The sequence below is a fragment of the Ahaetulla prasina genome, chromosome 4, assembly GCF_028640845.1.
Source record: "Ahaetulla prasina isolate Xishuangbanna chromosome 4, ASM2864084v1, whole genome shotgun sequence".
In the NCBI taxonomy this organism is placed as follows: Eukaryota; Metazoa; Chordata; class Lepidosauria; order Squamata; family Colubridae; genus Ahaetulla; species Ahaetulla prasina.
In genome coordinates, this window is record NC_080542.1 from 5,264,282 (window position 1) to 5,277,153 (window position 12,872).

Consider the following 12,872-nt stretch of genomic DNA (forward strand, 5'->3'; position numbering starts at 1 on the left):
GGGATTCCCGTGTTAAGGACTTCGATCGCTAAGAGAGAGAGAAAAACAACAGGCCGAAGTCACGCGGTGTGCGTTTCCCCCCGCAGACGCGCCAGACCTCGACTTACAACCGTCGGGGAGGCTGCCCCATCACGGCCCTCGGTCGGGACGGTGTTAAAGCAGATCGGTCAGGTGGCCGACCTGTTTTAACAACCTAATTAAGGGGGGGGGGAGGCGGTCGTTAAGCAAAATGCCAGCCTTGTTAAGCAGAATGAGAGTTTGCTGGAATCGGAAGCCGATGTCGGGTTTTTTCGGCAAAACGGTTGTAAAAGGAGGTCATGTTTTCACTGTGGGGTGCGCTAAACAGTCATAAATGGAGCGGGATGGCTGAGTGCCCAAGTTGGGTCACGTGACCCCGGTGGGGTGGTGGTGAAGAGGGGGAGAGCATTTGAACGTCAAATCCAGGTTGTAATTATGGGTAGACCTCAACAATTGAGCCCGTGCTTTCTGTCACTAAGTGAGACATTTGTCAAGTGAGTTTTGCCCCATTTTCTTGCCGTCAGTGAATGAATCACTGCCGGTGAGAAACACGGTTGTTAACCAAATCTGGATTCCCCCAGAGACTCTGCTCGTCAGATTGCAAAACGGGATCACTAATGGTGGGATTCAGCCGGTTCGAGCCAGTTCGGGTGAACTGATTGTTAAATTGCTTGCTGGCTGGCTCCTACCCTCCTCTTCCAGGAATCCCGACGTGCCCGATTTTGGCTCCCAGGTAAATGCAGGGAGGCGAACGAGTGCCAAAAACGTCATGTGGAAACGCGGGCGCGCTCATCAGGGCTGCACTCCGGAAAAACCGAACTTCCGGGTTCTAGCACACATGCACACCCGACAATCAGCTGGCCGTCTTGCATGCGCATACCGGTTTTCGGCACTGCCGCGCACGCGAAGGACAGCTGATCGTCGCATGCAGATGCGGGCCAGAAACCCCGAAGACAAACAAGCAAGGCCGCGCGTGCCCAGCAACATGGCTTCATGTGCCTCTTTGCCGTAGGTTCGCCATCACGGGACTATATCATGGCTTTTCTCCCAGGAAAGCATAAACCACGACATAGAGATTAAACCGGAAAAAATGGCCGTTCAGCTTTATTATTAAGAACTAGTATCCCATGCAGGCTAAACGGGGGTGGGGTGGGTGCCATTCCGAGCTATTGGGGGTTCTGCCGACTTCAATCCTGAGTAGTGAGCTTTATCGTCTCTTGCGGAAACCTGGAGGACGAGGGAGGGAAAAGAGGGGAGAGAAAGAAAGAAAGGAAGAAAGAAAGGAAGGGAATGAATTTAGTATGGGGGAAAAAATTCTAGATAGGAAGAGGTTGGGTTTCTATCAAGAGGCTAGACCTCAGTGAGGAACTGAGGTTCACAAGGAGCAAAGGAACGGCAGGTAATCCTCGCCTTCCAACCAGAATCCCCAATTGCTGGCTGTTCAGTGAGTCATGTCCAATTTTACCCCCCCCCCAATTTGTTAAGTGAGTCAATGCATTTGTTAAATGAACCAAGCGGTTGTTAAGTAAATCCACCTTTCCTCACTGACTATGCCGGTCGGAAGCCGGCTGGGGAGATCGCAAACCGCGATCACATGATCCCAAGGACGCTTTGACCGTCGTTAATATACGCCGGTTGCAAATGGCCAATCGCGATCAATTTAGAGAAAACAAAACACCGGGCAGATATTTGGCATCGCTTTTGAGACTGCCTCGTTTCGCGCAGATTCCAGATTTTAATCTTTTCACTGGGAAGAATTCAAATTTGAGATCTCCTCTGCTTCCTAAACCAGCAGGAGAGACAGTGGGAATTTGGGGTGCCGGGAGAGAGTTTGCTAAACTTCCCAATTTTCCGCTTTAAAAGGGGGAAGGAAAACAAGAGATCACTTCCTTTTCATCAATGCTTACCTTTTTTCTTGCCCCGTTTCGTGCTTATATTCTTCCTCCTCTTTTTGGGTGGATTGAAATCCTGTCGGGAGGAAGTGACCGAAGAAAAAGAGATCAGAGGAAAGAGAAAAATCATCAGGAAGAGGGGAATCTTAAGGACAAGAGAAGGGAATTCCCACGTTCAGGAGATTAACTGGTAGTGCTCAATTAACGACCGCAACGGAGACTGGGATTTTGATCGTAAATCATTGCCACCGATTCAATTTCACTCCCACAATTCTCTAGCCATCATGGAGGTTAGCAACCGCAGCAAGTTTTGAGATAAACGGACTTCAACTCCCAGAATTCCCTGATGGCTAATGAATTCCTTTTGATATGTACGCCCATTGTGGACGGCATACTCTCTTCTAATCCCTTTCTCTGCAATCTCTCCGCTCTAGGAGAAAAAAATAAATAAAGGCAATTCTGGGAGTTGAAGTCCACCCATCTTGGACTTCCAAGTTGCTGAGGTTGTACAACAGTGCCTCAGATTCTCTCATAAAGAAACCACAGTTACGAAAAGTTCAGATGATCCACTCCATGGCCAAAAGGGATCCGCTTCCAGTTTGCAAAGCATGGTAGTAGGAAGGTTTATGGGCATAGATCAGCTATTTCCAAGCACCAGACTACAAAGTGGGAGATCCTAAATTCTAGTCCCATTTTAAGCTTGAAAGTCAACTAAGTGACTTTGAGCCAGTCACCAGGAGACGATGAGTTCTAGTCCCACCTTAGGAATGAAAGCCAGCTGGATGACTCTAGGCCAATCACCAGGAGACGGTGAGTTCTAGTTTTGCTTTGGGCATAAAATTACTGCAGGTTCGAGCCCGGCCCAAGATTGACTCAGCCTTCCATCCTTTATAAGGTAGGTAAAATGAGGACCCAGATTGTTGGGGGGGCAATAAGTTGACTTTGTAAAAAAATATACAAATAAAATGAGACTATTGCCTTATACACTGTAAGCCGCCCTGAGTCTTCGGAGAAGGGCGGGGTATAAATGTAAACAACAAAAAAAAAAAAGCCGGCTGGGTGACTTTGGCCCAATCACCAGGAGACGATGAGTTCTAGTCCCACCTTAGGAATGAAAGCCGGCTGGATGACTCTAGGCCAATCACCAGGAAACGGTGAGTTCTAGTCCTGCCTTAAGCATGCAAGCGAGCTGGGTGACTTTGGCCCAATCACCAAGAGACAGTGAGTTATAGTCCCGCCTTAGGCATGACAGTCTATCTGGATGACTTTGGACCAGACCCTCCCTCTCAGCCCAACCCACCTCACAGGGTTGTTGTTGTGTCTCTGTGTGTGGGAAAGACGAAGCGAAAGGTGGGTTATCTATTTTCCCCAACTTGAGCTACTTGTAAAATAATTTAAAATAAATTAAATGTCTCCAATAACCAAGAAAACACAAGACAGCCCACGAGTTTCCGGTGCACAGTATTCACGCATCCCAATATTCACGAAAAAGCCCCGCCCCTTTCCCCCTCCCTGCCCCATCACTAACCGGCAAAGGGGGGGGGGCGGCTTTCAGACCCTCACCAAACCCTTTCCCGTCTCAACGATCAGAGCCAGACCCAATAAACTCACTTCCCCCAGAGATGGGGCGGTCCCCGTGAGGGCGCTGATGTCCCCGAAGTGGGTGAGGGAGCTGAGCTGGGAGCTGAAGACCCCTCCTCGTCTACGACGCGCTTTCTCCTTCCGAGTCACGTTGAGACGGACCATCATGTTCTCCTCGTAGTTGGTCCTGCGACAGACAAAGACGACGGGACACGTTTGTACTGCAGAGGCCAACGAAGGCAGCCCGGTGGATGGGGTTCCGAGGTAGACTGCGACTGCCTCCGGAGGCTCCATCCAGGACCACAGAGATTCCTGCTTCAAAATCTGCGATGTCTTTCCATTCGGCCCTTCCACGGTGCTCTCTCCCATCACAGCCTGGGTCCCCCACAACCCGTAAAGCTTCTACTTTCCCAAATTTTGCCAGAAAAATCAGGATTTCCCCATTCGTCCTCTCATGCCTAAATATATTTTGGAAATTTTGAACCCTGGGTGTTTCACCTGGAGATGAGCACCGTAGACAGGGATGGGTTTCACTTTATGTTACTACCGGTTCGCCGTGCGTGCCCGTCCCTGCTTCGCCCACAAGTCCCACTATCGGTTCGGGTGAATCAGTATGAACCAGCACGAACCAGCTGAAGACCACCTTCGAGTAGAGTATTTTAAGCTAAAGGAAGTTTAGCCCAGCATTATGCTCAACCTCCTGGAGGCCAGTTCTAATGGTTAAGGCACCAAGCTAGAAAGGAGATGTGAGTTCTAGTCCTGCCTTATGCATGAAAGCTGGCTGGTGACGTTGAGCAAGTCACGAGGAGACATTCTAGTCGTGCCTTGGGAACGAAAGCCGCTGGGTGATTACGGGCCAATTACTGGAGATGGTGAGTTCTTGCTCTACTTTAGGGATAAAAGCCAGCTGGGTGACTTTGTGCCAATCACTGTGAGATGCCGAGTTCTAGTCCCACCTGAGGGATGGAAAGCCATTGGGTGTCTTTGGGCCAATAACCAGGAGACATTTGCGTTCCAGTCCCGCTTATAAATGAAAACAGGCTGAGTGCCGTTGGGGCCAACAACCAGGAGACTGTGAGTTCTAGTCCCGTTTCTGGCATGAAAACTGACTTGAGTCAATCCCTCTATGTTCAGCGCGCCTCACAGGGTTGTTGTTGTTGTGGGGAAGCTAGGAGGATGAAGGAATATTTCGTTCATTCATCACCCTGAATTATTTGTAAGGACTTAAATAAATAAATAAAATGCACCACCACCCTCTACTTCTGAGGAAACAGGCTGATGCCCTCGCCCTCGCTGCGCCTGGTCTGACCCTTCCCTCCTTCCTCACTAACCGATGCTCGTCTTCCCGGTTCTGTCGGGCCGTGTGAGCGTGATGCCCTTCCCGGATCTCTTCCGGAGCGTCGGAATACTGTTCCTTCAGCTCACGGATGATAGAGCTGCTAAGTGCTCGCTTTTTGGCTTGTTCCACCATCTTCTTCTCTCTCTCCATCTCGGTTTCATCTGCAAGAGACAGACTGACGTTCGTGGTAGTCGAAGCCCTCCGGGTTTCTCCTTCCTTACGTCGCGACGTCAAAGTCCCTCCTCCCTTTGTACAACCGGGTTTCATTCTTACTGTAATGCACAGGGACCAGACGAGGCGGGATGTATTTCCGGATGCCTCCTTTGGAAGTCGCTTTCCCAGGAGTCTTGGCGGGACCGCCACCTTCTTCTTCCTCTTCTCCGTCTTCCGAGTCACTGAGCTGGGAATGGGACGAGAGAATGGCAAGAGTTTCGTTCAATTTAAAAGTAGATCAATGTTTCTTAACCTGGGCAATTTTAAGAGGTAGGGACTTCACCGTATGGGTCTGGATGGGGAGAAACAGACTCAAGCTCAATCCCTCCAAGACGGAGTGGCTGTGGATGCCGGCACCCCGGTACAGTCAGCTGCAACCGCAGCTGACTGTTGGGGGCGAGTCATTGGCCCCAACAGAAAGGGTGCGCAACTTGGGCGTTCTCCTGGATGGATGGCTGTCGTTTGAAGATCATTTGGCGGCCGTCTCCAGGAGAGCTTTTTACCAGGTCCACCTGGTTCGCCAGTTGCGCCCCTTCCTTGACCGGGATGCCTTATGCACGGTCACTCACGCTCTTGTCACTTCTCGTTTGGATTATTGCAATGCTCTCTACATGGGGCTACCCTTGAAGTGCACTCGGAGGCTTCAGTTAGTTCAGAATGCAGCTGCGCGGGTGATCGAGGGAGCCACACGTTGCTCCCGTGTAACACCACTCCTGCGCAGTCTGCACTGGCTACCTGTGGTCTTTCGGGTGCGCTTCAAGGTGTTGGTTACCACCTTTAAAGCGCTCCATGGCTTAGGGCCCGGGTACTTACGGGACCGCCTGCTGTTACCTTATGCCTCCCACCGACCCGTACGCTCACACAGAGAGGGTCTTCTCAGGGTGCCGTCCGCCAAGCAATGTCGGCTGGCGGCCCCCAGGGGAAGGGCCTTCTCTGTTGGAGCACCTACCCTCTGGAACGAACTTCCCCCTGGTTTGCGTCAATTACCTGACCTTCGGACCTTTCGCCGTGAATTGAAAACGCACTTGTTTATCCAAGCGGGACTGGCTTAATTTTTAAACTTTTTGAATTTTAATAATTTTAATTGGGGTATTTTTATGAATTTTATGGGTCAAATTTGACGGTTTTAAATTTTCGGCCATTTATTGAATATGTTATTTTAACTTTTGTCTTAATTTGTATATTGTACTGTTTTATTCTGGCTGTACACCGCCCTGAGTCCTTCGGGAGAAGGGCGGTATAAAAATCTAAATAATAAATAAATAAATAAATAAACTCCCAGAATTCCCCAGGTACTGGATGGACTGCAACGCTCAGAATTCTACCCAGCCAGCATTTGTGGACTTAAAACACCCACACTTTGAGCCAATCACCAGGAGATTGTGAGTTCTAGTCCCGCCTTAGACATGAAAGCCGGCTGGGTGACTTTGGGCCAATCACTAGGAGACAGTGAGTTCTAGTCCTACCTTAAGACATGAAAGCCAGCTGGGTGACTTTGGGCCAATCACCAGGGGACGGTGAGTTCTAGTCCCGCCTTAAGGCAAGAAAGCCGGCTGGGTGACTTTGGGCCAATCATCAGGGGACGGTGAGTTCTAGTCCCGCCTTAAGGCAAGAAAGCTGGCTGGGTGACTTTGGGCCAATCACCAGGAGACGGTGAGTTCTAGTTCCGCCTTAAGACATGAAAGCCAGCTGGGTGACTTTGGGCCAATCATCAGGGGACAGTGAGTTCTAGTCCCGCCTTAGACATGCCCCAGGTAAGGCTGTGCAGGAAGTCCTAGACTTACGACCGCAATTGAGTTCCACAATTTCTGTTGTTAAAAGAGAATTTTGCCTGATTTTACGACCTTTCTTGCCACGGTTGTTCAGTGAATCCCCCCCCCCCCGCTTTGACTTTGCTGGTCAGAAGGTCGCAAACTGCGATCACACGACCGGGGGATACTGCGACCGTCATAAATAAGAGCCCGGTTGTCAAGCGTCTCAGTATCGATCGGGTGACTGTCGGGATGCTGCAACGGTCGTTAAGTGTGAAAAGCGGTCCTAAGCCGCATTTTTCTCGCGCCCTTTGTCACCTCGAACGGTCACTAAACGAACCGTCGTAAGTCGAGGACCTACCTGTATTCAAATCTAAATTTCTTTGTTGTTGTTGTTGTTTTTCCTACCTTGCTGACCAAGTTATCCGGATTTGGTTTGTATTTCAAGGGATCATCATCGGCTGGAAAGATGAGAGACAGAAACCATGGACCATTTGTGCCAATTTTGCACCGTTTTTCCACCCCCATCCCTCAAAATCCCTCAGGACTTACCCAGCCCCCCAGTAACAACCGCCTTCATCAGTTTGTCCATCTGGTATTTCAATTTCTGCTCAATCGGACGCATCTTCTCCAGTACCTGTGCACACCCCCCCCCCACAAAAAAAACCCAGTGTATTGAAAAATAAACCAGCTTTCTTTAATTACGGTCGTAAACGTCAGCGGGTCCCATGGACTTCGTCAGAGGTATGAGCACTTATCAAGAAAAGGACGTTTTTCTATGCCCTCCCAACCTATTTTACTTAAAGACATCCCTGTTTCTCAACCGTGGCAGTTTTTGAGATGGGTGGACTTCAACTCCCAGAATTCCACAGCCAGCAGTCAGCTGAGGAATTCTGGGGGTTGAAGTCCGCCATCTTTAACATTCCTAAGGTTGCTAACAGCCATATTGGATGAGGAATTCTGGGACTTGAAGTCCACCCATCTTAAAGTAACTAAGGTTGCTAATTCCCTTGCTGAGGGAGGAATTCTGGGAGATGAAGTCCACCCATCTTCAATTTACTAAGGTGCCTAACAGCCATATTGGCTGGGGAATTCTGGGACTTAAAGTCCACCATCTTTAACATTCCTAAGATTGCTAACAGCCATATTGGATGAGGAATTCTGGGACTTGAAGTTCACCCATCTTAAAGTAACTAAGGTTGCTAATTCCCTTGCTGAGTGAGGAATTCTGGGAGATGAAGTCCACCCAGCTTCAATTTACTAAGGTTCCTAACAGCCATATTGGCTGGGGAATTCTGGGACTTAAAGTCCACCATCTTTAACATTCCTAAGGTTGCTATCAGCCATGCTAGCTGTGGAATTCTGGGAGTTGAGGTCCACCCGGCTTCAATTTACTAAGGTTCCTAACAGCCATATTGGCTGGGGAATTCTGGGACTTGAAGTCCACCCATTTTAAAGTAACTAAGGTTGCTAATTCCCTTGCTGAGTGAGGAATTCTGGGAGATGAAGTCCACCCAGCTTCAATTTACTAAGGTTCCTAACAGCCATATTGGCTGGGGAATTCTGGGACTTGGAAGTCCACCCATTTTAAAGTAACTAAGGTTGCTAATTCCCTTGCCGAGTGAGGAATTCTGGGAGATGAAGTCCACCCATCTTAAATTATTAAAGTTCCTAAGAGCCATATTGGCTGGAGAATTCTGGGACTTGAAGTCCACCCATTTTCAATTTATTAAGGTTCTAAGAGCGATATTGGCTGGGGAATTCTGGGAATTGAAGTCCACCCATCTTAAAGTTACTAAGGTTGCTAACTCCCACGCCGGCTGAGGCATTCTGGGAGTTGAAATCCACCCATCTTCTATTTACTAAGGTTCCTAACAGCCGTATTGGCTGGGGAATTGTGGGATTTGGAAGTCCACCCATTGTAAAGCTAATGGACCAGATCGATCTCCCTGCAGAAGTCCAGGATGGCTCCTACCGTTCGCGTTTCCACCAACCGCAGTAAGGCAGGGTGGTTGGCCACAGAATGTCCTGAGGTCTTCTCCAACATCAAGTGGGAGAGGTCTTGAATGTAGAGGAGAAGGAGATGGTCTTTCACATCCAGGAAACTGAGGCCCTGACGGGAGGAGAAAAGGAGGCTGGTGAACCATAGGGAAGATTTACGACCTGGAGTGAAGACTCGGGGAACAGAATTAAGGTATGAGATGCCACCTTAGAAGAAGGTGTTCAGAAGGTATTCTGACCTAGGCTTCCCAAGAGCACATAAATATTAAAACCAATTTAAAAACCCCTATAAATTTAAAATCTAAGCCAGTCCTGCACAGATGAATAAATGTGAGCTTGCGACGGAAGGTTCGGAGGTCCGGAAGTTGACGGAGTCATCGTCCACCTGTGGCTTTACTCCTGAGTCGACCCTTGTTCTTTAGCTGTTCCCTTCGTCTGGCAGCTCGGCAGATGCGCACCCTGGGAACAGGCTCCAGCTGTTTGTCTGCCTCACTGATGGCCGACTCCAAAGGCAGCTGATGACTTGGCATACGGCCCTGGCCCCCTCTCTGCCTCCAACGCAGAGCCCTCATCACAGCCTTCCCCAGACTCCAGGACTGGCCCATGTTCCTCCCCAACCTCCTTACTGTCACAGATCGTCCTCGACTTACAACAGTTCATTTAGTGACTGCCCAAAGTTACGACAGCACTGGGGGAAAAAGTGACTTATGGCTGTTTTTCGCACTTACGACCACGGCAGCATCTCCATGGTTACGTGATCAACATCCCGATGCCGTGCAACTGACTCGTATTTATGACGGTTGCAGCGATCCCCTCTGGCGACCTTCCAACCAGCAAAATCCATGGGACAGCCAGATTCACTGAACGACCGGGTGACTCGCTTACCAACGGCAGCGATTTGCTTAACCACGGTGAGAAAAAAAGGTCGCCAAATGGGGCAAAGCTCACCGAACAACGGTCTTGCTTAGGCGACGGAAACGTCGGGCTCAATTGTGGTCGTTAAGTCGAGGACTGCCTGCATTGGCCCACATCCGTCAACCGTTCGTTGAACCGTTTTTACCTTTTCGGTGGGGTAATCGCCTGCTCGTATCTTCTGCGTTAAACGCTGTACGTGACGAGTAACTGCAACCACCTGCGTCGAATAAAGGAGAATATTTGTAGCTCAGGGTTGAAATGAGGGAGTCCTTGATGGGTCTCTGAGCTTGGTTGTTTTCTTGCAGACGTTTAATTACCCAACTAGGTCACATCATTAGTGCTACCAAGGAGTGATGTTTTAATATAAACTGACAGCAAACAGCCCTCGCCAGCACTGATGATGTTACCCAGTTGGGTAATGAAACGTCTTCAAAAACAACAAGCTCAGAAAGGACCAAGAACCATTTGTTAATCCCAACCAATAAAGGACGAAGCAAAATCACATATATTTATTTTTTTTGAAAAAGGAAAGAAAGACAGCCGGCTGCAAAAGCTTGAACAGGGCTGAACGTTTAGGTAAGAGGAAAAGTAAAATTGCTTATCTCACCTGTTCTTGGAGAGATTTGAACAGGGTTAGGGCTGCGGGTAAGTCAGCTTCCACAACATCCTGAAACCGAGAAGAAAATACAGGCAGGGGGGAGAGAAAAAATAATAATCAATTTCTGTATCTCAGAATTAATTCCATCATATTCCCACCACCAATGTCACTCTTGGCGAATAGATTTCAGAGTCATTTACAATTTCTGCCTGCAGTGATAAAGAGGCTTGTTTTCTCTCTTCCGTCGTGTCCGTCTCTTGGAGGGAGCCTTGACAGGTCCTGGCAAAGTCCGTGCTTTGCCGTTGCCTCTTTCTTAGGGCCAAGAGAAGGTGGGCGGCCCAAGGTTACCCAGCTGGCTTTCATGGCTAAGACGCGACTAAAACTCACTAGTCTCCTAGCGATTGGCCCGAATCAGGGGTCGGCAACCTTAAACACTCAAAGAGCCACAAGGGTCCTAACCGGAAACCCCCACCCCATTCAATTCTGGAGCCGACCAGAAGTCCAGTCCCCCCACCATACTATGTCCTAATGTGGAGTCTTTTTTCCTCTACCTATCCTAGCCAAAAGTCCTATCAATTCTGGAGCTGGCCAGCGACAGGGAGCAACAGCAGAGGGATGAAAGAGCCACATGCGGCTCCAGAGCCGCAGGTTGCTGACTCCTGATTTAGCTCAAAAGTGATTTGTCACGAACCAGTCCTTGCACTCATGCGATCGCAACCTGGTGTGGTTATTTGCAGCGTCCCGTGGTTTACGTGATCATCTTTTTCAGCCAGCTTCCAACAAGCAATGTCTGGATTCACTTAATGACTGTGTGATTTTCTTAACGGCAGTGGTGAAAAGTTTATAAAATTGGACGTGTTCGCACGTTGGAGCCTGCTAGTGATGGTTGTAAGTTAAGACAGCCATAAAACGGGTCACCCACACGACATATCCAATTTGATGACCTTTTTTGCGACTGTCATTAAATGACCATTGTAGTTGTTAAGTGATTGCTACGGTCCTTAAGTGACCACGGTGGTCGTTATTCAAAGCAGGGTGTAAGTATCCTGGGGAGCTCTGTTATTAACATTAAACAATCGCTAAGCGACCACTCATAAGTCCCGGACTATCTATATAATATTTACTTTTCATCCTGGGCCAAAATCTGAGGAGAGAGGAGAGAAAGAAAAGAAACAGAGGAAAAAAGAGAGGAGTGGAAGAAAGGAACAGAGGAAAAAGGAGTGGAAGTACAGTATTGGAAGAAAAAAAGAAGTACCCACAACAGAAGAATGGATATTGAAAGTTGCCAATTTGGCTGAGATGGCCACAATCTCAGCCTTTTTGAAAGACAATACGCAAGAAAGATATTTAAACTTAAACGAATGGAAAAAATGGATTGACTCTATTCAAAGCAGATATCAGACTAAGAGTTATCAGACTGTTTTTGAATGATTATGATGTATTATTTTTGATTGTTTTCTGGGGAAGTTAGGAATTGATGAGAATTGTAGGAGTATCATTGAGTTAGGAGGGAAAAATTCTTAGCATATGTTTGTTTTATTTTTAACTATACCTTGTGTTTGTTCCGGGAAGTCTGGGGGGGAGGGGGGGTTGTGAAGGGAGGGGGGAGGGGGGAAACTTTGTAAAACTTTTTCAATAAAAAAAAGGAGTGGAAGAAACGAATAAATAGAGGAAAAAGAGGAGGCGTGGAAGAATACACATGCACGCACACATACGGCTCATAAGACACGCACATACACACCAACACACAAATACATTACAATTATTAATTATTATTATTAATATTAATTGTTAACATAATTACAGTATTAATCGCATTAATTGCAAGTAATTACATGATGAATTATAAGTAACAGAATTAATTAATAACATTAATTTTAATACATTACATTAATATACATTATAATTCATAATTACATTAAATATAATACAATAAATTAAAAAGAGACTCAGTTCTGCCCAGATCACACGCTCAGGGCTAAAAAGCATCTGCTCAGGCCAAAGGCATTGTCGACCCGCGTTCAACACGTGTCTGCCTGCGTGTTGAACTCCTGCTCACCCGCGAGTCCATCAATTCAGACGACGGAGGCTGCAGATCCGCCATCGCTCCGACTCCAACGTGCAAAAGTCGCTTTAGTTCCTCTGCGGGGAGAAACCCCGCCTCCTTCAAGCGAGCTGTCCAATCCGCGAGCACGTCCGCATTTCCGGCGCAGACCTCCAGCCAATCGTTGAGCGAGGCGGAAGCGTCGCAGCCAATCATACCGAATCCCAGCGAGGATTTTTTTTTTTAAAGCAGCAGTTTATAAAAGAAGGCCGCTCTGCTTCTTTGACGGAGGGGAATAGCCAATAGGGATTTAAGAGCCCACCTCCTGCGGAATAGAAGTGGCCAATGAGGGGAAAGGAGGCGGGGCCTCCCGTTTGGAACGTTCACCAGTCAGAAACGTCTAAAGCAGGGGGTCTGCTTTAAGCCTGGTGGACTTCAACTCCCAGAATTCCCCAGCCAGCTTTGCTGGTTGGGGAATTCTGGGAGTTGGAGTCCGCCAGGCTTAAAGTAGACCTGTGGT

General features: G+C 48.2%; 1 protein-coding gene across 2 annotated transcripts; it reads right to left on the reverse strand.

The window, feature by feature from the left end:
• Window positions 1-1,094: 1,094 nt before the first annotated feature.
• On the reverse strand, window positions 1,095-12,463 carry NGDN (neuroguidin). Of its 2 annotated transcripts, none has more exons than XM_058183610.1 (11): window positions 12,368-12,463; window positions 10,318-10,377; window positions 9,856-9,927; window positions 8,770-8,907; window positions 7,347-7,431; window positions 7,203-7,255; window positions 5,104-5,230; window positions 4,823-4,991; window positions 3,522-3,678; window positions 1,926-1,986; window positions 1,095-1,245 (listed from the first exon to the last, which is right to left on the reverse strand). In XM_058183610.1, the coding sequence occupies exons 1-11, from the start codon at window positions 12,410-12,412 to the stop codon at window positions 1,226-1,228; spliced, it is 987 nt and encodes a 328-aa protein (XP_058039593.1). In that variant the 5' UTR covers window positions 12,413-12,463; the 3' UTR covers window positions 1,095-1,225. The 2 variants fall into 2 exon arrangements, with proteins under 2 accessions (XP_058039593.1, XP_058039592.1); XM_058183609.1 differs by lacking the exon at window positions 12,368-12,463 and adding an exon at window positions 12,226-12,360.
• Between the last annotated feature and the right edge of the window lie 409 nt (window positions 12,464-12,872).

Bases quoted from the DNA above. Each gene is read 5' to 3' on its own strand.
- NGDN (XM_058183609.1), bottom strand. From the start codon at position 12,297: ATGCTTTTTAGCCCTGAGCGTGTGATCTGGGCAGAACTGAGTCTCTTT. The intron at 7,256-7,346 runs GTAAGTCCTGAG...TCATCTTTCCAG, and splicing joins GGTTGTTACTGGGGGGCTGG to CCGATGATGATCCCTTGAAA. The intron at 1,987-3,521 runs GTGAGTTTATTG...TCCTCCCGACAG, and splicing joins CCGCCCCATCTCTGGGGGAA to GATTTCAATCCACCCAAAAA.